Here is a 25,483-nt window from a genome sequence, read left to right as displayed (position 1 = left end):
AGCGGGGGATGACAGCATAAAAATAGTCATACATCAAATGGATGCCAAAGATGAAGATGAAGTGGGAGAAGAGGAAATGATGGACCTGGGTGCAAAGGCTCATACACCAGAATTTCTTGATTATGATGAACCTAGTGAGGTTGAAGTAGAAGTTGAGAAACAAGAAGAGCTGGAAAGATTGAATAACAGAAATGAAAAGCTCAGGGTGAAACTGAGAGAAGTTAAAGTGCACTATAACATGGCAAGGGGTATGTGAAATAAAACCTGTTTTGTAAGGGATTTATGCTAAAAAATTTTAAAAATGACATTTGGACAAATCTCCACAGTAAACAGTAAAAGGTATTATCAATGCAGAAATGAAATGGTCATTAACCCTTCCCAAATATTTAGATAATGTTAACAGTAAGAGAAGGAAAATTATCCACTTTATACATCAAATAAATGTGTCACATGTTTCAAATGGAGTCATAAATTAATTAGGTTTTTTTTACCTAATTGTCAGGCAATTTGCAAAGTATACTATAATTTTGTAGATAAACTGCATTTTATCCACCTAGCCTACACATACCTAAACACCAAGGAACACTGTCAAGAGTGTGGTGCTGGAAAAGCACAGCAGGTCATGCAGCATCCAAGAGGCAGGAGAGTCGATGTTTCGGGCTGGAGCTCTTCATCAGGAATCAATTTAACATGGCCCATCCACCTAACCTGCACAGCTTTGGACTGTGGGAGGAAACTGTAGCATCCAAAGGAAACCCCCACAAACACAGGAAGAATGTGCAAACTCCACACAGACAGTTGTCCGAGGGTGAAATTGAATCCAGATCCCTGAGGCTGTGAGGCAGCAGTGCTAACTACTGAGCCACTGTGCCACATTTGGAAGCACCCACTACCATTTATCATTGCATTAATCATGGGTAATTCATATACAGCTGGAATAAAATCACACATTCAGAGTATAGCAATGGAAAAGCACAACAGGTCAGGCAGCATCCAAGGAGCAGGAGAATCAACGTTTTGGGCAAAAGCCCTTCATTAGGAAAACTCACACAACAATATGTGATCTGCCACTCTCTGGAAGGCAAATGTTAATATTCCCTGTAGAAATCAAGCTCTTGTCTTGACATGCAGCAAGTAAGTCATTTCCTGACTCCTCTAACCCTGTCCACTAGTGGGGAATATTCCATCACACTACTTTCTTGTGGACAGATTTTGGGGAGTCAGGGGGTGAGTGACTCACTGCAGTATTCCTAGCCTCTGACCTGCTCTTGTAGTCAGTGTGTTTATGTGGTGAGTCCAGTTGAGTTTCAAGTCAATGTTAACCCCAAGGACATTAATAGTGGGATTCAGTGATGGTAACGCCATTGAATGTCAAGGGATTTATCCTGGAATATATTGCACAGTCAATGCAGAGGAGACAGAATTGTAATCAACAAGGCTTTGAGTCCCAAGGCTCAGCCACTTTGTGTAGTTTATTCATTATAAATGTTCTGCAAATCAATTAATGAGGCCTACTGTCTAAACTATATAAACTATATAAACTGTCTAAACTTGTGAATAAGAAAAAAGATGTGTTCTTTTTTCCAGGTGCAATAATCTCAATAAACCGGAAATGGTCACGGGCTGAGGCTGAGCTGAGAAAGAAAGACGCTGAAATGGAGAGAGTGCAGAAGGAGCTGAAGGACAGATGTAATCAGCTGCATGACATGTCTAACAAGGTATGAAACAGGCAGTGAATATTGGCAGCAAGGTTTAGACCTCAGCAAATCATCACCAACACCTGCTATTGGGATTGTGCTGAACTGACAACACTACAGTACAGAGTGGCTTTGGGGACATCTCATAAGCATAGAAAAATAGAAAATAGGAGCTGGAGTTGGCCATTGGCCCTTCCAGGCTGCTCCATCATTCAATATGATCATTGCTGCTCATCCAACTGAGTATTCTGTTCCTGCTTTCTCCCCGTACACTTCCATCCCTTTAGCACTAAAAACTATATCCAACCCCTCCTTGAGAACATACAGTGCATTGGCTTCAGTGGCAGAGAATCCCACAGGCTCCCCCCTCTCTCTGGGTGAATATATTTCTCCTCATCTCAGTCCTTCAACTGTGACCCTTGATTCTAGTAACTCCCAATTCTCGGGAACGTCTTTCCTGCATTTACCTTATCGAGTCCTGTTGGAATTTTATAGATTTCTATGAGAATCCACCATCATTCTTTGAAGCTCCAGTGAATGTAGAGTTATAGAGTCATAAAGATGGTCCAACCCGTCCATGCTGACCAGATATCCCAACCCAATCTAGTCCCACCTGCCAGCGCCCGACCCATATCCCTCTAAACCTTTCCTATTCATATACCCATCCAAATGCCTTTTAAATGTTGTAATTGTACCAGCCTCCACCACTTCCTCTGGCAGCTCATTCCATACACGTACCACCCTCTGTGTGAAAAAGTTGCCCCTTAGGTCTCTTTTATATCTTTCCCCTCTCACCCTAAACCTATGCCCTCTAGTTCTGGATTCCCTTACACCAGATTCCCCTATTTATCCTAACCATGCCCCTCCTGATTTTATAAACCTCTATGAGGTCACCCCTCAGCCTCCGACGCTCCAGGGAAAACAGCCCCAGCCTGTTCAGCCTCTCCCTATAGCTCAAATCTTCCAACTCTGGCAACATCCTTGTAAATCTTTTCTGAACCCTGTCAAGTTTCACATGTAGATCTAATCAATCCAGTGTCTCCTCATATATCACTCTTCGATTCCCAAGAATCAGTCTGATTCATTACTGAATAATTTGTGATGGGTTAAGAGAAGTGATGTTAATGTTGTGGTGATGTCACTGGTGTGTAGTAACCCCGAGTTGCAGGTTACTGTTTCTAAGTGAAGGGATTGAATTCCATCATGTTGAATGGTGAAATTTGAATACAATTAAACGTTAGAATTAATAAGTTAGAGACAAAAAAAAATTCAGATGCTGGAATCTAAAGTAGACAAGCAGGAAGCTGGAAGAACACAGCCAGCCAGGTTGCGTCAAAAGGTGAAGTCAACGGTTCGGGCAACAACTTCTTCACCTTCTGATGCTGCCTGGCTTGTTATGTTCTTCCAGCCTCCTGCTTGTCTAAATTAGAATTAACAAAGCTAATCTAACAGTGATCATTTCACCAATGGCTTTACATGTGCCAATCCTCCCACACTTGTTGCAGAATCACATCTGACTCTGTCTTGAGCCAGCGCTGAAATGCCAGTGAATTGTGAAGTTTTACCTCAGGGAAGGAAATCTGACCCCCCTCACCTGGTCTGGTCTACACGTGACTCCAGACCCATAGCAATGTGGCTGGCTCTTACCTGCCCTCTGGGCAGTTAGGGGCGGGCAATAAATGCTGCTCTAGCCAGAGATGCCCATATTCTGTGAGTGTACAAAAAAAAGACACCCATTGACCAATGGAGGCTAATAAGTTTGATAGTACCTGCCATGTGGAGATCCCCCTACTCCAGTCCCAATTCCGGAAGGAGGATTTATGGAACCCTTAAGGTCCTTTTATGACTTGCTGGATTTATTTCATTTGCCTCAATGGGCTAAAGCTGAATTGCACAAATTTCTTTCTCCAAGTTCATCTGTTTGTTTTAACTCCTGTTACTCTCGCTCCCCTTGGAGAGTACCAGGTCTCAGAGTAGGATGTGAATGTTTTTGTTGTGATATGTGTGTTATCCCATTCAACTCTCATTCCAGTGCTCGTCAAAGGGGTTTTGAGAATCCATGGTGGAGGATGGACTGTGACTCAGTCTGAATGCAAAAAGCTCTTTGATAACACTATATAGTTTATTACATCTCAGTAACTGCATACAGGCATAAGTGCATAAGTCTGACATTCAGAGATAAGGGGTGGATGGTTAGGTTATAGATGTGAAATGGGTCAGTGGGAGGTTTAACAATCTCAGTGTGCAGTTGAAAAGGAATTGTTGGGGAAATATCTGTTTGCTGATGATTTCACAAGCCCAATCTGTTTTTTGACATCCTCTGCACATATTGGTTTTAATGCCATTTTGCTGTTTTGCCAAGTTGCCATGTCTTTCTAGTCCAAGTGGGGAGGATGGACAATTTCACATAAAGAACATTTCTTTTTTCCTTCTGGGATGTGGTTGATGCTGCCACGGCTAACGTTTCTCACCTTTTCCTACTTACCCTTGAACTGAGTACCGTAGCTTGTTGTGTCATTTCAAAGTCAGCCATATTGATGTGGCTATGGAGTCACGTGTAGGACAGACTGGGTTAGGATGGCTGAATGGACAAGGGAATGTCTATGGATTTTGCTTCTATGGATTTCAGAAGGTATTTGATAAAGTTTCATATAAGAAGCTGTTAACTAAGGTGGAACCCCACAGAATTGAGAGCAAATTACTGATGTGGCTAGAAAAGGGGTTCAGTGCAAGGTGATATTGGGTAGGTCTCGAATTGGCAAGATGTGGCCAGTGGTATCCTGCCCTAATTATTCACATTATTTATTAACAACTTGGATGGTGGCATAGAAGTCAAATATTCAAATTTGCTGATGGTACGGAGTTAAGCAGCATTGTAGATAGTGTGAATCATAGCATTAAATTACAAAGAGATATTGATAAACGAAATGAATGGGCAAAAATGTGGCAGATGGAGTTCAACGTAAACAAGTGTGAGTTTATCTATTTTGGACTGAGGAAAGAAGATTAAGGTACTTTCTGGATGGTATGAAGTTAAATACAGGATGTCCAAAGAGACTTAGGGGTTTTGGTGTGTAGATCCTTAAAATGCCAAAAACTGGCTCAAAAATAATCAAGAAAGCTAATGGAGTGTTGGCCATTCTATCGAGAGGATTGGAGTACAAGCACACAAAAGTTATGGTGCAGTTATACAAAACATGGTTAGACCCCATTTGGAGCACTGTGAGCAGGTTTCTTAAGAAGGATATAATGGCCTTGGAGGGAATACAATGTGGTTTACAAAATCATACCTAGACTTCAGGGGTTAGGTTATGAGGAAAAAAATGTACAAATGAGGCCTGTTTTATGTCGAATTTAGAAGATTAAGGGGTGGTCTGATCGAAGTCTTCAAGGTATTAACATAAAAAGACAGGGTAGATAAAGATAAACTATATTCCACTGGTTGGGGATTCTAGAGCCAGGAGCATAGTCTGTGAATTCGGATCAGACCGTTCAGGAGAAATGTCAGGAAGCATTTCTACAAAGGGTGGGAGAGGTTTGGAATTCTCTTCCACAAATTAAAGTGGATATTGGATCAGTTGTTAATATTTCTATATTATTTTTCCTATTTCCTCCACTAAAGGGTTTTTACTGATTAATCCCCACTTGGAAAGGTAAGGTTTGATCCGGGATAGCATCGCTTTATTAGAGGGAGGTCATGCCAAACAAATTTGATTGAATTTTTCAAGGTAGTGACTGGGTATGTAGGTGAGTGCAGAACAGTTGATGTAATTTATCTGGATTTCAGCAAAGCCTTTGACAAGTTCCCACATGGGAGACCGATCAAGAAGGTAAAAGCACATGGGATCCAGGGTAACTCGATAAGTTGACCAAAGTTATCTTAGTGACAGGAGACAGAGAGAGGGTGATGGTAGAAGGCTGTTTGTGTGACTGGAGGTGGTTGTCCAGTTGTGTATCACAGGGATCAGTGCAGGGTCCCTTATTGCTCTTTACACATATAAATATTGTGAACAAACATGTGGGAGGATGATAATCAAGTTTGCAGATGACATGAAGATTGGTCAGAGGGAAAGAAGGTCGTGGGTTTCAGAAAGATGTAGACAGACTTGTCAGATGGGCAGATCAGTGACAGATGGAACTTAACCCTGGTAAATGTGAGGTGATGCACTTCATAAGAAGTAATGAGATGAGGAGGTATTTAATCAATTACAGTACACTAATAAGCTCGGAAGAGGAATCTCGGGGTGCTTGTCCACAGATCACTGAAGATGGCTGGGCAGGTTAACATGGTGATTACGAAGGCAGACTGGGCACTTGCCTTTATCAGTCATGACATAGATTGTAAGAGCAGGGAGATTATGTTGGAACTGTACAGAAAGTTGGTTAGGCCACAGTTGGAGCACTGTGTGCAGTTCTGGTCTCCGTATGATAGGAAGGACGTGATTGCACTGGAGAGGGTTCACCAGGATGTTGCCTGGGGCGGAGCAGTCCAGTTAGGGGACAGGCTGGATATGTTTGGGGTTTTTTTAGGGCCAAGAGGCGACCTAGCTGAGGTAGATCAGGCCTTGAGGGACAGGAGGGAAATAGAAAGCAGCTGTGCCCCCTAGTGGAAGGGTTGATAACAAGGTGTTATAATTTTAACATGAAAGCCAGGAGATTCAGAGGGGATTTGAGGAAAACAAATTTGCTCAGAGGGTAGGAGTCTGGAAATCAGTGGGAAACCTCACAACCTTTAAAAGGTGCTTAGATGAGCACTTGAAGAATCATAACATTCAAGGCTATGGGCCGAGTGCTGGAAAGTAGGACTTGTGTAGATTTAGATTTAGTTTTTTTTTGTTGGTGTAGTCTCAATGGGCCGAAGGACTTCTTCTGTACTCTATGATTCTATGACTCTAACAGTAGTTCTGGAAAACATTGAGATGGGCAATATATGCTGGCCTACCTAGTGATTTCTGAATAAATTCATCAAAGACCTGATCAACTTGGCAGACACTAGCTTTCAATTCCATGGTTTTTCACAAATTGAATTGAAACCCCTCAAGTTACCATGATGGGATTTGAACCCATATCTGCCAAAGCATTAGCCTAGGCTTCTGGATTATTAACTAGAGTGACTTGTCCACTACATCAGCACCTCCTGCTAGTACAACAATTTAGTAGCTCCTCAGCACTCATTGATTAGACTCATGCAATAGCAAATGCTGCCAGAGAGTGATTGGTCCATGATTTCAATTGGAATCGACATTTGGGGTCTAATCTTCACCTGTTGTGAGATGGGAATGTACTAGGGATCGGGCGGGGGGAATCATTTGTAACATAAATTAGCTGACTATTGTAGTGAAGACTTTTATTGGATGTGTTAATGATATATATCAAAGGTTGGAACTTTATAGATTTAATCAATAAACCCTGTTATGTTTTTCATGCATAGTTTTCCAATCTGAGAGAAAGGAACAATCACACCAAAATTATGACAGATCTTCAAAAAGAGAACATCAGCTTACACGAGGTACAAACTTGGTATTTTCCTTAATTTTTTTAATACTCTTATCAAGAAATGTTATCACCTGATTGTCTCCCATCATTCCTTGGAATCCCAAACTAACGGGTATTCATTTCCTATTTCAATACTTTCTGCAATCAACCCAACCTGTACTCGAAGGTTAGGAAGATGGTTATAGCTGAGGAAATGCTGACAATGTTCCACCCTTACTCATGGTGCAGTGTGGGTCCTGAGAGAGTATTTCCAATGCTTAGTTTCATAGAATCCCTGCAGTGTAGAAGCAGGTCATTCAGCCCATTGAGTCTACACCAATCCTCCAAACAGCATTTCACCCATACCCACTGCCCTACCCTATCCCTGTAACCCTGCACATTCCTGGACACTACGGGCAATTTACCATGGTCAATCCACTTAATCTGCACATCTTTGGACTGTGAGAGGAAACCTGTACAGCATGGGAGAACATGCAAACTCCACACAGACAGTTGCCGAAGGGTGGAATCGAACCTGGGTCCCCTGGCGCTGTGAGGCAGCAGTGCTAACCACCGAGCCACTGTGCCACTACTGGTCTTACATTGTACTCATTATACTGTTTCAAAAGTACCTAAACATGAGATGGAGACGCTCCCCCCGCCTCCAAAAAATGGACAAAACAGTTCCTCCTGTTTCAAGTGTTGCTTCTGAATTATTTTTAGCTTGTTGCTGAGCTACAGTCGGGGCAGATGGTGAATAATGAAGAGATCGTAAAGCTGAAGACTGAGATCAATAAGCTGCAGCTTCACATTACTGCTGAAGACGTGAGGAAGAGGCATCTTCAGGCTGAGTTTGACAAGGCCATTTTTCAGGGTGAAGTAATGCAGCGTGATCTGCAGGATTTACAAATTGCACTGAAATTCACTGGCACCAGGGTAATTCCCTTGCATTGTTTATTGAGCTGGTGTTTGTACTGTGTGAATCATTGCTGTGTTCATATTCATTTTCAAGTCTTCAAATATATAACATAGAATATTGCAGAGCAGTACATAGGCCCTTCGGCCCTCGATGTTGCACCGACTTGTGGAACCAATCTGAAGCCCACCTAACGTATACTATCCCATTTTCAACCATATACCTATCCAATGACCATTTAAATACCCTTAAACCTGGTGAGTCTACTACTGTTGCAGGCAGTGAGTTCCACGCCCCTACTACTCTCTGAGTAAGGAAGCTACCTCTGACATCTGTCCTATATCGATCACTCCTCAATTTAAAGCTATGTCCCCTCATGCTAGTCATCACCATCCAAGGAAAAAGGCTCTTACCCTCTGATTATCTTATATGTCTCAATTAAGTCACTTCTCAACCTTCTTCTTTCTAACAAAAACAGCCTCAAGTTCCTCATAAGACCTTCCCTCCATACCAGGCAACATCCAGGTAAGTCTCCTCTGAGCCCTTTTCAAAGCTTCCACATCCTTCCTATAATGCAGTGACAAGAACTGTCCGCAACGCACCAAGTGCGGTCGCACCAGAGTTTTGTACAGCTGCAGCATAACCTCATGGTTCCGAAACGCAGTCCCTCTACCAATAAAACCTAACACACCATATGCCTTCTTAACAATCCTATCAACCTGGTGGCAACTTTCAGGGATCTATGTACATGGACACCGAGATCTCTCTGCTCATCTACACTACCAAGAATCTTACCATTAGCCCAATACTCTTTATTCCTGTTGCTCCTTCCAAAGTGAATCACCTCACACTTTTCCACATTTTAAACTCCATTTGCAACCTCTTAGCCCAGCTTTGCATCTTTTTTATGTCCCTCTGTAACCTACAACATCCTTCAGCACAATCCACAACTTCACCGACCTTGGTGTCATCCGCAAATTTACTAACCCATCCTTCTATGCCCCCATCCAGGTCATTTATAAAAATGACAAACACGAGTGGCCCCAAAACAGATCCTTGCAGTACACCACCAGAAACTGAACTCCAGGATTAATGTTTCCCATCAACCACCACCCTCTGTCCTTTTTCAGCTCGCCAACTTCTGATCCAAACTGTGTAATCTCTTGCCTCCATATTTTGTACAATACTCTACCTGGGGAACCTTATCAAACATCTTACTGAAATCCATATACACCACATCAACCACTTTATCCTCATCCACCTGTTTGGTCACCTTCTCAAAGAACTCAATAACATTTGTGAGGCATGACCTACCCTTCACAAAACCGTGTTGACTGACCCTAATCAACTTATTCCTCTCTAGATGATTATTAATCTTATCTCTTATAACCTTTTTCAATAATTTACCCACGACTGAAGTGAGGCTCCCAGGTCTATAATTACCCCCTTCTACTCCCCTTCTACTCCCCTTCTTGAACAAGGGGACAATATTTGCTATCCTCCCTTTTGGCACTATTCCTGTAGACAATGACGACATAAAGATCAAAGCCAAAGGCTCAGCAATCTCCTCCCTGCCTTCCCAGAGAATCCTAGGATAAATCCTATCTGGCCCAGGGGACTTATCTATTTTTACACTTTCCAGAATTGCTAACACCTCCTCCTTATGCACCTCAATCCCATTTAGTCTAGTAGCGTGTATCTCAGTACTTTCCTTGACCACATTGTCTTTTTCTACTGTGAATACTGACAAATAATATTCATTTAGCATTTCCCCATCTCCTCAGACTCCATGCACAACTTCCTACTGCCACCCTTGATTGTTCCTAATCTTCCTCTAATCAATCTTTTATTCCTGATATATTGACAGAAAGCTTTAGAGTTTCCCTTGATCCTCCCTGCTAACAACTTCTCATGTCCCCTCCTGGCTCATCTTAGCTCTCTCTTTACTTCTTTCCTGGCCAACTTGTAAATCTCAAGTGCCTTAACTAAACCTTCATGCCTCATCCTAACATAAGCCTACTTCTTCTTCTTGACAAGAGATTCAACTTCTTTAGTAAACCAGGGTTCCCTCGCTCGACAACTTCCCCCTGTCTGACAGGTACATACTCTTCAAGGACCTGCAGCAGTTGCTCCTTGAATAAGCTCCACATTTCAGTTGTGTCCATCCCCTGCAATTTCCTTCCCCATCTCATGCATCCTAAATCTTGCCTAATTGCATCATAATTGCCTTTCCCCCAGCACTTGCCCTGCATTATATACCTATCCCTTTCCATCACTTAAGTAAACATAACCGAATTGTGGCCACTATCACCAAAGTGCTCACCTAACTCCAAATCTAACACCTGGCCGGATTCATTCCCCAGCACTAAATCCAATGTGGTCTCTCTCCTTGTTGGCCTGTCTACATACTGTGTCAGGAAACCCTCCTGCACATCTTGGACAAAAACTGACCCATCTAAAGTACTTGTACTTAAAGTATTTCCAGTCAATATTTGGAAAGTTGAAGTCCACCATAACAACTACCCTGTTACTCTTGCTCCTATCCAGAATTATCTTTCCTCTCCTTTCCTCTACATCTTTGGAACTATTTGGAGGCCTATAGAAAACTCCCAACAGGGTGACCTCTCCTTTTCTGTATCAAACCTCAGCCCATACTACCTCAGTAGACGAGTCCTCAAATGTCCTTTCTGCTACTGTAATATTGTCCTTGACTAATAATGCCACACCTCCCCCTTTTTACCATTTTCTCAGCTTCCTCCCTGAGCCTGTCAGAAGTCATACCCCAAACTGACAAATGAGCCAATGGCAGTGGGACCAAGACAGATGGAGGCAGGCTGTCCCCAACTTTATGGCTGGGCAAGGGGACTGCAGCTCCAGGTAAATTTCCCCTGTGGCATTGAAAAGGACCTGGGATTACAGCTTTAAGAGTTTTGGCAAGAGTTTTGAGGAGACATAAGCAGAACTTGTTTATGGAGAGTGTGGTGATGGGCTGGGAAACCTATGGCCCACAAGGATGGTGCAAGTGGAGATGACTGATGATTTCAAGAGGAATTTGGACAGGCAATTTAGGAAAATTAATGGGCAAGAGAATAGGGATTGAATGAGAGACTTGATGGGCTAAATGGCAGACTTCTTGTAAAGTAATGAAACCACAGAAACATGTCAATTGGTCCAGTTCCTCTGTGCTGGTACTAATAATTGACATGAATCTCCAGTCACTTCTCTTCATCTAACTCTACTGATAATAACCTTTTAACCCTTTCTCCCTCATGTTTATCTAGTTTCTAATTGGAAGTCTGTGTTATTTGTCTCCATGGATTCTCGCCACTTTCTGAGTCGACATTTCTCCCTATCAGTCTTATATTTATGCACCAGAGTTTTAGACTATCCAACAAGTGGACATTCCTGTTACTACCGCTAACTTATGAAATCTCTCTATGACTATAATGACTATGGGTGAACACCTTTTGGATCAGTACATTGGTGGATTACAGAAGCATAATTGATTAATTTTACTGTCCCCTGGTTTTTTAATCTGTAGCTTGAACGATTTATCAGCAAGATAGTACAAGCTGTCTACACCGCCCCAGGAATTGTCCAACCCACAACGCAAATTACTGATGAGGATACTCTTGAGATGTTCCAGGTATGGAGTTTCATTAAATGCTCCCCCATTTCATCTGGTTCCTGTTTTTGGTACCTGCAGTGTTTCACACAAGATGCACCATGATAAGCCTGGAAACTTAGATTCAGCCTGTGTTTCCTGATCTGAAAGGTTTCACTTTGTAATATCTTGCTTAGATTCAGCTTCAGGGTAAAAACCCCATAAGGCTGAGTACAGGATTTTTCTCAGTGTTCAGCCTGTAGTCACTTGGCTTCTTTAGATCATATCTCAAACATTAAATGTAATTACTAAGATGACATGCTGGGATCTGAGGGAGACAGCCCTGCATATTCCTTTTTGGCATTTATAGGCTTCCGGGCACATGACAAGAACCACTTGACTTTATATGGCACCTGTAACACAATAACATATTCTGAGGATTTGAAGATGCTGGGGTGGACAAAGTTAAAAATCACACAACATCAGGTTATAGTCCAACAGGTTTATTTGGAAACACTAGATTTCAGAGCACTGCTCCTTCATCGGGTGGTTGTGGAGTATACTCCACAGGGCTGACAAAGAGGGAAGCTTCAGGAGTATTGAGGAAAGGGAGAGCTGGAGGGTATTAGGAAGAGGGGATTCCAGGAATCCGGATTTTGAAAGCACACCTTCAAACACTGGAGCAGTTAAAACCGAGGGTGTGCAAGAGAGTCGAGGATCACAGAGACTGAATGGTTTAGGATCGGGGAGGTTACAAAAAGAGGAAGGGATATAAGGACTGGAAGAGATTATAGAGAGAGAGGGGTATTAGGGACTGGAGGAGGTGACAGAGATAGGGAGGGGGTGTTAGAGACTGGAGGAGATTACAGAGATAGGGAGGAGTGTTAGGGACTGGAGGAGGTTACAGAAATAGGGTGGTTTTTAGGGACTGGAGAAGATTACAGAGAGAGGGAGGGATGTATGGGCTAGAGGAAGTTACAGAGATAGGGAGTTGTGTATAGGCTGGACGAGGTTACAGAGATAGGGAGGGGTATTGGGGACTGGAAGAGGTGATAGAGATAGAGAGGGGTATTAGGGTCTGTAAGGAGGTTACAGAGATAAGGATGGGTGTATAGGATAGAGGAGGTGACAGAGATAGAGAGTGGTGTATGGGCTAGAGGAGGTGTCAGAGATAAGGCGGATTGTGAGGTTGAAGGAGGTGACAGTTATAGGGGGTGGTATTAGGGTCTGGAGGAGGTGACAGATAAGGAGAGGTGTAGGTGCTAGAGAGGTTACAAAGATAGGAGTGAGTGTAGGGAATGGAGGAGGTTATAGAGAAAGGGAAGGGTGTGAGGGTCTGGTGGAGGTTATAGAGAGGCCAGTGTTGTAGCTGTACTGGAATAGCTCAGCTAGGTGTGCGACACATTGGAGCATGAGTCTTCAGTACTCCCTCCCTCTCTCTGTAACCTCCTCCAGTCCCTAAAACTCACCCTATTTCAGTACTATCGCTAGAATGTTATCAGTGCTCGTAGCCTTTGCAGTATCCAGTGCCTCCAGCCACTTCTTGATATCACATGAAGTGAATCAAGTTGGCTAAAGATTGGGGGTATCTGTGATGCTGGGGCTGACTGGAGGAGTCTGAGATGTGTCATTCACTTGGCACTTTTGGCTGAAGATTGCTGTGAATGCTTCTGCCCTATCTTTTGCTCTGCTGTGCTGGGCTCTCCAATACTGAGAATGGAGATTTTTGTGGAGCCTCCTCCTCCAGTAAGTTGTCTAACTGTCCACCACATTCATGACTGGATGTGGCAGGTCTTCAGAGGTCAAATCCAATCCATCGGTTGTGGGATCGCTTAGCTCTGTCAGTCACTTGCTACTTATGCTGTTTGGCAAGTAGTCCTGTTTGATGGTTTCACCAGTTGACACCTAATCTTCAGCTATGTCTGGTGCTGCCATCCTGCACTTTCCAGGGTTGATCCCCTGGCTTGATGGTAATGGTTGAGTGGGGCTTATGCCGGGCCATGAGGTTACAGATTGTGATGGAGTACAATTTTGCTGCTGTTGATGGCCCACAGAGCCTCATGGATGCCCAGTATCGAGTTGCTAGATCAGTTTGAAGTCTGTCCCATTTAGCACGGTGATAATACCACACAACACGATGGAGGGTATTCTTAGTGTGAATGATGCAGGATTTTGTCTCCACAAGGACTACTGATACTGTCATGGACAGATATATCTACAGCCGGCAGGTTGGTGATGATGAAATCAAGCATGTTTTACCCTCTTGTTGCTTCCCTCACCATCTGCAGCAGACCTGGTCCAGTAGCTAATTATTTGCTTTCATCTCATAAGCTTAGTTTGGGCTACTTTGGAGTTGTCAGCTTTTTAGATTGTGTCAACATTTTGCTGAAATTGCTGCAATGAAAAAAATTGAATAAAAATCTGGATCAAAAAGTTGGTTTAATGATGGCTGGGGTGGGAGCTGATATAGACCAGACCAAACCCCCTTCTAACATATCCAAGAAATAGCCTAGACACTAACTTTTACCTTTTTTAAAGTCAGCTGTGAGGAGCTGTGTTTCCAATATAACCAATCAAATTCTACTACTTGGCTTTAAGCAAAACACACTTTTTTTGTACTTTATAGTTAAAATACAAACAAAAGAAAAGAGAATTGGAATAACAACTCTATTAGAAAATTTAACGAATAATAGATTATTTAACTAGAAAAAAGCAACTGTTTCAGTATAGTAACATCCCATAAACACACCTTTGGCAAAGGAAAAGTCAGTAAAACAAATTGTCTCCCATGCAAACCTGACAGCAGACAGAACTCCAGCTTCTAGCTGTAACAGAGAAATGAATAACAGTTTCCAAACCCCAGCAACTACTGAAAACTAAACTGAACCCCTGCCTCTGTGGGAGCCTGACTCCACCATTCATGCTGCTTTGATTGTTCTCACTTTTAAAAAATAACCAAGGCCCTCACAGTTGTTTACTTTATCGACTTGGAGAATCAACTCAACACCTCTGGCTCAAATTCTGGATTAGTGGTGCTGGAAGAGCACAGCAGTTCAGGCAGCATCCGAGGAGCAGCAAAATCGACGTTTCGGGCAAAAGCCCTGCATCGGGAATAAAGGCAGAGAGCCTGAAGGGTGGAGAGATAAGTGAGAGGAGGGTGGGGGTGGGGGTGGGGAGAAAGTAACATGGAGTAAAATAGGCGAGTGGGGGAGGGGATGAAGGTGATAGGTCAGGGAGAAGGGTGGAGTGGATAGGTGGAAAAGAAGATAGGCAGGTAGGACAAGTTATGGGGACAGTGCTGAGCTGGAAGTTTGGAACTAGGGTGAGGTGGGGGAAGGGGAAATGAGGAAGCTGTTGAAGTCCACATTGATGCCCTGGGGTTGAAGTGTTCCAAGGTGGAAGATGAGGCGTTCTTCCTCCAGGCGTCTGGTGGTGAGGGAGCGGTGGTGAAAGAGGCCCAGGACCTCCATGTCCTTGGCAGAGTGGGAGGGGGAGTTGAAATGTTGGGCCACAGGGCGGTGTGGTTGATTGGTGTGGGTGTCCCGGAGATGTTCCCTAAAGCGCTCTGCTAGGAGGCGTCCAGTCTCCCCAATGTAGAGGAGACCGCATCGGGAGCAACGAATGCAATAAATGATATTAGTGGATGTGCAGGTAAAACGTTGATGGATGTGGAAGGCTCCTTTAGGGCCTCGGATGGAGATGAGGGAGGAGGTGTGGGCACAGGTTTTACAGTTCCTGCGGTGGCAGGGGAAAGTGCCAGGATTGGAGGGTGGGTTGTAGGGGTGCGTGGACCTGATCAGGTAGTCATGGAGGGAACAGTCTTTGCGGAAGGTGGAAAGGGGTGGGGAGGGAAATATATCCCTGGTGGTGAGGTATTTTTGGAGGTGGCGGAAATGTCGGCAGATGATTTGGTTTATACGAAGATTTGTAGGGTGGAAGGTGAGCACCAGGGGCGTTCTGTCCTTGTTACAGTTGGAGGGGTGGGGTCTGAGGGCGGAGGTGCGGGATGTGGACGAGATGCGTTGGAGGACATCTTTAACCATGTGGGAAGGGAAGTTGCGGTCTCTAAAGAAGGAGGCCATCTGGTGTGTTCTGTGGTGGAACTGGTCCTCCTGGGAGCAGGTACGGCAGAGGCGGAGGAATTGGGAATATGGGATGGCATTTTTGCAAGAGGTAGGGTGGGAAGAGGTGTAATCCAGGTAGCTGTGGGAGTCGATGGGTTTGTAAAAAACGTCAGTGTCAAGTCGGTCGTCATTAATGGAGATGGAGAGGTCCAGGAAGGGGAGGGAGGTGTCAGAGATGGTCCAGGTAAATTTAAGGTCAGGGTGGAATGTGTTGGTGAAGTTGATGAATTGCTCAACCTCCTCGCGGGAGCATGAGGTGGCGCCAATGCAGTCATCAATGTAGCGGAGGAAGAGATGGGGAGTGGTGCCGGTGTAATTACAGAAGATTAACTGTTCTATGTAGCCAACAAAGAGACAGGCATAGCTGGGGCCCATACTTGTGCCCATGGCTACCCCTTTGGTCTGGAGGAAGTGGGAGGATTCAAAGGAGAAATTGTTAAGGGTGAGGACCAGTTCAGCCAAACAAATGAGAGTGTCAGTGGAAGGGTACTGTTGGGGACGTCGGGAGAGGAAGAAACAGAGGGCTTGGAGGCCCTGGTCGTGGCGGATGGAGGTGTAGAGGGATTGGATATCCATGGTGAAGATGAGACATTGGGGGCCGGGGAAACGGAAGTCTTGGAGGAGGTGGAGGGTGCGGGTGGTGTCTTGAATGTATGTGGGGAGTTCCTGGACTAGGGGGATAGGACAGTGTCGAGGTAGGTAGAGATGAGTTCAGTGGGGCAGGAGCATGCTGAGACAATGGGTCGGCCAGGGTGGTCAGGCTTGTGGATCTTGGGAAGGAGGTAGAACCGTGCAGTGCGGGGTTCCCAGACTATGAGGTTGGAAGCTGTGGGTGGGAGATCTCCTGAGGTGATGAGGTTCTGTATGGTCTGGGAGATGATGGTTTGGTGATGGGGGATGGGGTCATGGTCAAGGAGGCGGTAGGAAGAGGTGTCCTCAAGTTGGCGTTTGGCTTCAGCGGTGTAGAGGTCAGTGCGCCAGACTACCACTGCGCCACCTTTATCTGCTGGCTTGGTGGTGAGGTTGGGATTGGAGCAGATTGATTGTGTGTTGTGAGGGTGAGAGGTTGGAGTGGGGGAGGGGGTAGACAGGTTGAGGCGGTTAATGTCCCGGCGGCAGTTGGAAATGAAGAGGTCGAGGGCAGGTAATAGGCCAGCGCGGGGTGTCCAGGTGGATGCAGTGTGTTGGAGGTGGGCGAAGGGGTCCTCGGAAGGTGGGCGGGAGTCCTGATTGTGAAAGTAAGCTCGGAGACGGAGGCGACGGAAGAAGTGTTCGACATCACAGCGTGTATTAAATTCATTGATGTGTGGACGGAGGGGGATGAAGGTGAGTCCTTTGCTGAGGACTGATCGTTCGTCCTCAGTGAATGGGAGATCTGGAGGGATGGTGAAAACTTGGCAGGGCTGGGAGTTGGGATCTGATGTGGGTGTGGAGCTGGGAGTGGGGTCGGAGCCAGTAACTGGAGTGGGTGTGATGGTGGGGGAATGGGGGTGGAGGGGTGGTGCTCCCCTCAGGGTTCTGGGGGCCAGGAATGGTGACAGTGGGATATGTGGGGGGCGTGTCAGCAGAATGCAGGTGAGTTTCCAAGTTTCCATCTGCAGTCATTGTTTTTACCTCTGGCTCAAAATGTCTCCAAAGAAACGAGGACAAAATACACCTCTTAAAGCCATAGTATCATGACAAGGTCCTGTGGTATTATCACTGGATCATTAATCCAGAGATCCTGCTAATGTTCTGCAGACCTCGGTTTGAACCCTGCCATGACTGATGGTGAAATTTGAATTCAATAAAAATCTGTAATTAAAAGTCTAACGATAACCATATAACAATTGTCAAGAAAAGTCCATCTGGTTCACTAATATCATTTAAAGAAGGAAACTTCCATCCTTACCTAGTCTCTCCTAAACCTGACTCCAGACCCACAGCAATGTGATTGACTCTGAACTACCCAAAAGGTCATTAGCGATTTGCAGTAAATGTTGGCTCAGCCAGAGACTCTCACATCCTGTGAGTAAATAAAAACCAAAACACTCTGTTTGTCTGGTTTGATTAGAATAGATTCCCTACAGCATGGAACAGGCCCCTTGGCCCAAAAAGTCCACACTGACCCTCCGAAGAGTAACCCACCCAGACCCATTTCCCTCTGACTAATGCACCTAACACTATGGGCAATTTAGCATAGCCAATTCACCTGACCTGCACATCTTTTGGACTGTGGGAGGAAGCCCATAAAGACACAGGGAGAATATGCAAACTCCACACAGACAGTCACCCAAGGCTGGAATCGATCCTAGGACCCTGGTGCTATGAGACGGCAGTGCTGACCACTGAGCCACTGTGCCACCCTAATCTTTCAGCATGTTATTTGCCATGAATTTACAAAATATTCAGCACTGACACATGGAGAACAAAGCTATAGTGAGTAAAGCAGAATAACATAAACAATTAGTCATCACTTGTTTTCCTTTTAGACAATATTGGATGACCGTCTAACATTTCATCGAATGCTGACGGAATCTGGAATCCCAGTTCCTCCTCTCCTTGGAAGTGAAGACCCAGAGGCACCCCCAAACTCTTCGTAACGGATTCGACTTACGCAGTCACCATGTCCAGATTTCAAAAAGAGATCGCTTTCCTGTAATGGTTGATATCCAATTTGGTGTTAGCAGACTATTATAATCCTGTAACAAGAGAGAAAAGAATAAAGAGAACATGGAATCATGCTTCAAATGCTTTTATTACCACAGCAAAGCCACAGCCTGAGGGCTGATTAACTTGCGGCAACATGGACGTGGTTTTCTTGGTGGGCTCTGTTCCAGCAAAGTCTCATCAGAAAGTCAATCGCAAATCCAGATGTGGCTAATTAAATATTGCAGGCAAATCTGGGATCCAGTTGGTAAATATTCTCAATGAAACTTTTCTCACTTTGAAAGATCATATAACCGTGATTGGCCATCAGACAGTTGAGCAGTTCAACAGTGTTGATTCTCTGTGGGATAACCCAGTGAAAGTCTCATTCTGTGTAAACAGTCACATACTTATAGGAGAAAGTTCAAGTTTGCTGTCTTTGCTCAGAGTACTGCAAGGTCTGTTCTTAACTGCTCCATGATTACTGGGAAAGGCCTTCAAACTTTTAGCTCAATACTGAGATCATTCAAGAAATAGGCCATCATATTTTTACCATTGCAATTGGTTTGAGAGTGTGGTGCTGGAAAAGTACAGCAGGTCAGGCAGCATCTGAGGAGCAGGAGAGTCAACATTTCAGGCATTAGCCCTTCATCAGGAATGAGGCATGTGGGCCAAGGGGGGGGGGGCTGAGAGATAAATGGGAGGGGGGTGGGGCTAGGGGGAAGGTAGCTGGGAATGTGATAAGTGGATGAAGGTGGGGTGAAAGTGATAGGTAGGAGAAGATACGTTTTCTTCATTATTCAGGGGATGCGGGCCTCTCTAGCTGTGCCAGCAGTTGGTACTCAAACTTAATTGCCCTGAGAAAGTGATGGTGAGAATGTTGTTCTATGAGCTCATTGAATGATAAAAAGCTAGACAGAAATATAGTTACTAAAAGAGGAACACAGAAATACTATGAGCTGCAGAACACAGCTAAAATACAAGGAAAACCACGGGAGAAAAGGGATGAAGGAAGTAGGCTGCCACTGAACAACCAGGTAAGACACAAAACCTGCAAACAACTGCGGTGCCTGACAAAACAAACGCTGCTATAAAATGGACTGGGCAGTTCATCCAATTGTAATGGCGAAGCTATGAATTTGTGACAGTTTTACTTAAAAGGCACAGCTATAGGTAGTTACACTTCAATAATTGTTGGGGAGAGACTGTTTCCATGTATATTCCACCCTTTATCTTTCCAACAACTTGAAAAAAAGACTGCAAAAATTTTGAAGTCTTGAAACCAGGCTTTGAACCCCAAGTGAAGGTATGAATGGCATGTGTTCAGTACTAGGGCCCAATACTGTTCCATATGTAACTGAATTAACAAATCACTGAATCCTATGACTTTGTGCAACTAAAAGGTAATTGAATTATCACCTGTGGTTTATTAGGCACAAGAGATCCTGCAATGAGAGCATGTCTGCTGAGAGAGGAGAAACTCACACTTGGCAAAACGGTTGACATTTGCAGAAGTACTGAGGTTGTAAATCATGACAGACCAGACCAGATGTACTTTATGCTGACAGATATTCCAGGCTGAAAGGACAGATAGACTGCACACAGATGGGAGGACATCACTCAAAAGAGAAGTCATATCCAGAATGGGAAAAGCAGTGTTCTCATTGCAAGAAGCAGAATCATTTTGTCACAAGTGTCTGCTTCTGAAAGGAAACACAGCAAGCAAGTACTCGGTGTAATGAGGATCAGTCCATCATGCAGCCTCAACTTTACCCTCAAGCGTTTTATCTTTGGGTCATAATCTTGGCCCACCACACACGTCTGCAAAGCTCATGATGTTTCACAAAACATCCGTGTCTTTCTGACACTTTGCATTCACTTGAAGCTTTCCTCTGCAGTCATCACAAACCTTTTATCATCTTGATACCAGATACTGCAAGCAATTCTATCGTGTAAAGATTAATCCAAATCATTGCCTGACATCTCTCTGTCAGCTATCTTTACCGGCCTGCTTTGCTTCTTTCCAGCAACATACATGTTTACAACATAACTGCACTTTGCAGTTTGAGCACTGCTTTTCCTACACAGGACGTGTATCCTCTCTGCAATGTCATGAGCTTTCTGGTGGTCCTTCTGGAAATATTCCTTCCTTTTATCTGTTGTGAAAGCCTGGACTGTCTCTCAGTATAGTGCAAGTGCCTCAAACTTTCTTCTATGAATACTCTCTAGCTGATAATAATAACCTCAGACCTTTCGGCATATGTCATTTCTCTTCTTTCGGCAGATATGCTCTTACAACAGGATCTCTTATTTCTAAAACAATCATATCTTTGCTCATATCATCCTTCAGTTATTAAATTCATAAAATACAGCCACATGTCTCAGCTCAGTTACACCCACACCAATAATATCTCCCTTTTGCGGGGCTCTGTTGTTAAACACATATTCATCAATAACAGAGGATTCAAAATACATCTCTGTGGTCTTCAGAATTTCTCCAGACTGGTGTCTTTGCCTCTCAGGGACACCTCGGGCACAACACAGCTTGTGATATTCTTTCCTCAGCACTGTTGTTAGTTCAGGTTTTCTGTTTAACTCTGCTGCCATCTCAAATTTGGCACTAAGTTTGGGAGGCTATTCTTTCTCAAGTCATCTTTGTTTTCTTCAGAAGCAGGGATTTGAAAACTCTAAGACAATCTGGCCTACCCAATAGTGAAGGTTACTACTCACTCTTCCTTGCAGCTGGCTCTCTCTACAGCTTTCACAATCTAGGCAAATTCAAGTGTAATGACCTCTTCCACCAGGCCTTCTTACAGAATGCAGAGGTCACATGACTCTGACAACTTATGCTATACAAATGCATTTCTCCAAACACACAGCACATTGTGCTGGGAAATGTCCATTCTCTTGGCAGGAGGTTCTATACCAGCCGACTGTTCCCTCAAATTTTCAAAGTTAACAAAGGTGCCAAGGGCTGTCCATTGTATACCTTGTATAGGATCCCACTTTCCAACCCAATGTCTGTACATGCACCATGCGCCATACCATCCCTCAGCAGGTCATTGTGGGCCAGATACAATGGCTGTACTGAAGCTGCTGTCATGGAGATTGGGGAGGGGGATCTCAGCTTGAGCTTGTTTGCCACATCCTCCAAAAAGTCAAGGAGCAGCTGAGGAGGCAGAGGATGGGGAATGGGTCAAACAGCAGCCCCACCATATTCTGGGAAGGCTGAACCTGATCGCTCATTTCTAGGCTGTGATAACTCCACACATCCCTATCCTGTATTTACTAATTTCTCACGTGTCACTGGGTTATCAGTACAAGGCCAGGTCACTGTTCTTTCCAATTCTGTTCTTCCCTGAAGGGATGGTGGGGGATGGTAAATATGATTTAGAAGTTAATCAGTGACCCAGAAGAGACTGAGCTGAGCAGTTTTACTGAATTGTGCAATGCATTGCAAAAGAACAAGCCATTCAGAGTGCAGTACCTGACCAGAATCCTGCACTGTAGCTTGACTTTCTTTCCTGCTGCGTTGTGCAGTGGAGGAACTACATTCTCCAGATTTTAGACCTTGTTACTACGGTCAGTGGGAAAGGTGATTGGCAAGTTTGAGAAGTGGCTGTGTTGTGTCTTTCAGCCCCACATGACAGAGCTCACTGCCAGGAGCTGCTATCTGTAAACTCCTCCAAGATTGCATTGTACAATTCCGTCTCCATTGCCCTAGTACTTTGCTGACTTTCAGCTGTTGTGCAGGGACATTTGAAGTTTGTTAAGCAACAGTGTTTTGGCAAATCTGACTGCTTTCAAACTTTGCAGCGATTTTCAATCCAGAGACCAGTTGCCTTAGCAGTAAACAGTGTTTACTGAACCCTGTACCTGGTAAGTTAATCTCTCCATTCTTTTTTGACTTAAAATATTTAATGAAATTTCAACTTATGGCTAAATTTTGTGCTTTAGTACAGTAATTAGACACAACTGAGAGCACTGCAGAAACAGACTTTAATCACTAAAAGGAAAGATGCAAAATTATTTGGTAGTCGATTTAAAATTCAATTTATGATGTTTATTCTATCATCTGGTCCACCAGTTTAATATGGGATTTCGATTTGTTAGTTATTGTGTTATATAACTCTCTTTGAAAACCATCAGTGCTGCAGTTAATCTTTCTGCTCACCCATGTTACAGTGACCCTGAACTAAAGAGGGGCTTAATAAACCTAAAGTACCTCAAACCTGTTTTATTAGTTCTCAATGCTTAATGCTGTCTCACTGTTAAATCGAAAAGGCCACTCACTCCGTTAACATCACAACAAAACAAGTGAATGCTCTAAATCAGGCCAGAGGACAATTCACACTTTGATTTTGATCTGGATTCAATGGGGCCAGTGGTACAGGCTATTGCACTCTCTCTTGGATAGGGAGTTTGTAAACCACACGGTGTTTCCTACATTACACAGGTAGCTGTAATTGTAAAGGACTTCATTTGTTCAAAAGTGCTGGAATTATGAATTACGTAAAAAGCTCTTTTCCCAGACATTGACTCCAAGTAAAAACCTCCCACAGAGATAGGATATGACACTAGCACTACTTTCCCTACACACACATACAAACACACAGAGACACACAGACATACACACACACAGACACACACTCACTTTCCCATACACACATAAACATACACACTCTCTCACACACACACATACTCACTCACACACACACAGTCCAAAGATGTGCAGGTCAGGTGAATTGGCCATTCTAAATTGCCCGTAGTGTTAGGTAAGGGGTAAATGTAGGGGTATGGGTGGGTTGCGCTTCGGCGGGGCGGTGTGGACTTGTTGGGCCGAAGGGCCTGTTTCCACACTGTAAGTAATCTAATCTAATCTAATCACACACACACGCACACACACACACACTCACTCTGTCACGCACACACTGACACACACATATACACACAATCTCTCACACATACTCATACTCACTCTCTCACACACACTCACTCTCTCACATACATTGTCTCTCTTTCTTCTCACACACACACTCACTCTCTCACATGCATTGTTTTTCTTTCTCTCTGACCCACACACACACACACACTCTCCATCTCCCAAAAGCAGCTACAGGTTCCTGGGTGTTTTCTTCCCCTCGAGTGCTCCTTACCCAGTCAGAGGCCAGACCTGTTCAGTTATGTTGCCTTCCGCACTGTTGGAACATTACAATACCACAGAAAGTGGAAACACAGAGCTCCATTTTTCCCAACCAAAACTCTGACCCCAACACTAAACTCCAGCCAATGAGCCCTTCCCTGTGTCTGTCAGGTCTGGAAATGGCAAAATGGTGAATGGGTGATTCAGGAATGGCAGAGGTTAAATAAGAAAAGGCAGGAATGACTATTACCATCTCTGCTGGCTTCCAAAGGCAATCGAATGGACATTTGACAAATACATCAGCAGGGCTAAACTGGGGGAATGTGACTGAAAGATGGTTCCAGAAAATAAAACCCCTACAGTGTGTAAACAGGCTATTTGACCCAACAAATCTCCAAAGAGCATCCCATCCAGACTCACCCCCCTACATTTCCTATGGCTAACTACATAACCTGCACACCATGGGCAATTTAGCATTACCAATCCACCTGACCTGCACATGTTTGGACTGTGTGAGGACACTGACACAGGGAGAATGCACACATTCCATACAGACAGTCATCTGAGGGCTGGAGTGGAACCTGGGTCCGTGGTGTAACAGGGCAGTCGTGCTAACCACTGAGCCACCATGGAATCCTGTTTGTAAAGACTGAATGAGCTGTGTGAAAATGGCTCTATAAGTAAGAAATGGTAACAGATTTCTCTCTAAAATATTAGATCCATGTCTTTATTCTTCTTGGGTTCTGGGCCTAAAGTCAGGTTTGACCCATTGAGGCATGACCTGCACCATGGGACAGAGAGGAGATGGGTCCCGAATTTACTCCCAGGCCGAACAGGGATCAAGCCTCATGCTCAGGGCAGCAATCTGGTCCAGGGTGGACAGCCGGTCCCTGCCTTTCCCCCACCCCATCTCCCTCCCCCACCCTACTCCCTTTCCCTTCCCCAATCCAAGCCCATCCGCATCTCCCTCCTCTCCCCTATTTCCACCCCTCCCTATCACCTCTCATCTCTCCCCCATTCCCACCCCACCCCCTTCTCACCCCTCCTCCCCACCTGTCCAGTCTGTCTCTCATCCTCACCCCAGCCCCACCCCCTCCCCCCTGAAACCCATGTTGCCGGGGTAACGGACACATTCACGTGTAGATTGTATGTATGGAGCTCGGACAGTGATGGTCGACACTTTCACTTCCATCACACTCTCCCACTCCCATCGCCTGTGATTGGTTGATGTTAGAAGGATTTGCAAGTTTAGCCTGAACCCCTTTTGGCTGCTTCTAAATACATTTCTGACCGTGAAGTGACCTAAAACCCATAGCCCATTGCTTTATTATCAATTCATTTTCCCATTCAGTCTAAATCCAATGGAGCAATTCTCACACTATCCACATTTTGCTTCCTCTTACCAATATATCGGTTTATAATTCTGCAGTGAATCATTCGTGATGGATTGTTCTCAGTTCTGATGAAAGGTCACACATTTGCAGCATTAACTCTGGTCCTCCCTCTGCAGATGCTGCTAGTCTGGCTGAGGAGTTTCACCACCCTCTGTTTCGATTTTGAGATTTTCTGAATCCGCGGTTTTTTGATCTTGTTCTATTCTCAGCCTGTAATCCTGATATTGGAATAACTTTTCCCACCCCTTGTCACCCAGTAATTGGTGAAAATGCTGTTGACTCTGAACAGAGTCTCCCAGTCTCTATCTCTTACTCACCCTCTCACACACACACACATGGACACAAATACACACACACACACACACACATAAATGACACACATAGACACACAGACACACATGCACTCACTCACACACACACAAACATAATGACACACATAGACAAACAGACACACATGCACTCACACACAGACACTCATGCACTCACTCACACACACACAAAC

The 25,483-nt window shown here is 44.3% G+C and overlaps 2 protein-coding genes across 6 annotated transcripts in view; both read left to right on the top strand.

Moving 5' to 3' along the window:
- Positions 1-238: 238 nt before the first annotated feature.
- Positions 239-18,398, top strand: LOC140487243 (coiled-coil domain-containing protein 27-like). Its single transcript, XM_072586870.1, has 6 exons — positions 239-248; positions 1,588-1,718; positions 7,129-7,206; positions 7,896-8,108; positions 11,630-11,734; positions 18,288-18,398. The coding sequence occupies exons 1-6, from the start codon at positions 239-241 to the stop codon at positions 18,396-18,398; spliced, it is 648 nt and encodes a 215-aa protein (XP_072442971.1).
- Positions 18,399-21,936: 3,538 nt separating this feature from the next.
- Positions 21,937-25,483, top strand: part of smim1 (small integral membrane protein 1) — a 29,644-nt gene continuing 26,097 nt past the window's right edge. For all 5 annotated transcript variants that reach the window (XM_072585982.1, XM_072585985.1, XM_072585983.1 and 2 more), the window contains exon 1: positions 21,937-22,323. The gene's annotated coding sequence lies outside the window, so the exon portion shown is untranslated. The remainder of the gene's footprint in view (positions 22,324-25,483) is intronic.

This window comes from Chiloscyllium punctatum, chromosome 16, assembly GCF_047496795.1.
Source record: "Chiloscyllium punctatum isolate Juve2018m chromosome 16, sChiPun1.3, whole genome shotgun sequence".
NCBI lineage: Eukaryota > Metazoa > Chordata > Chondrichthyes > Orectolobiformes > Hemiscylliidae > Chiloscyllium > Chiloscyllium punctatum.
The sequence above is the reverse complement of the archived record's forward strand: the minus strand, read 5'-3'. Positions and strand labels throughout refer to the sequence as shown.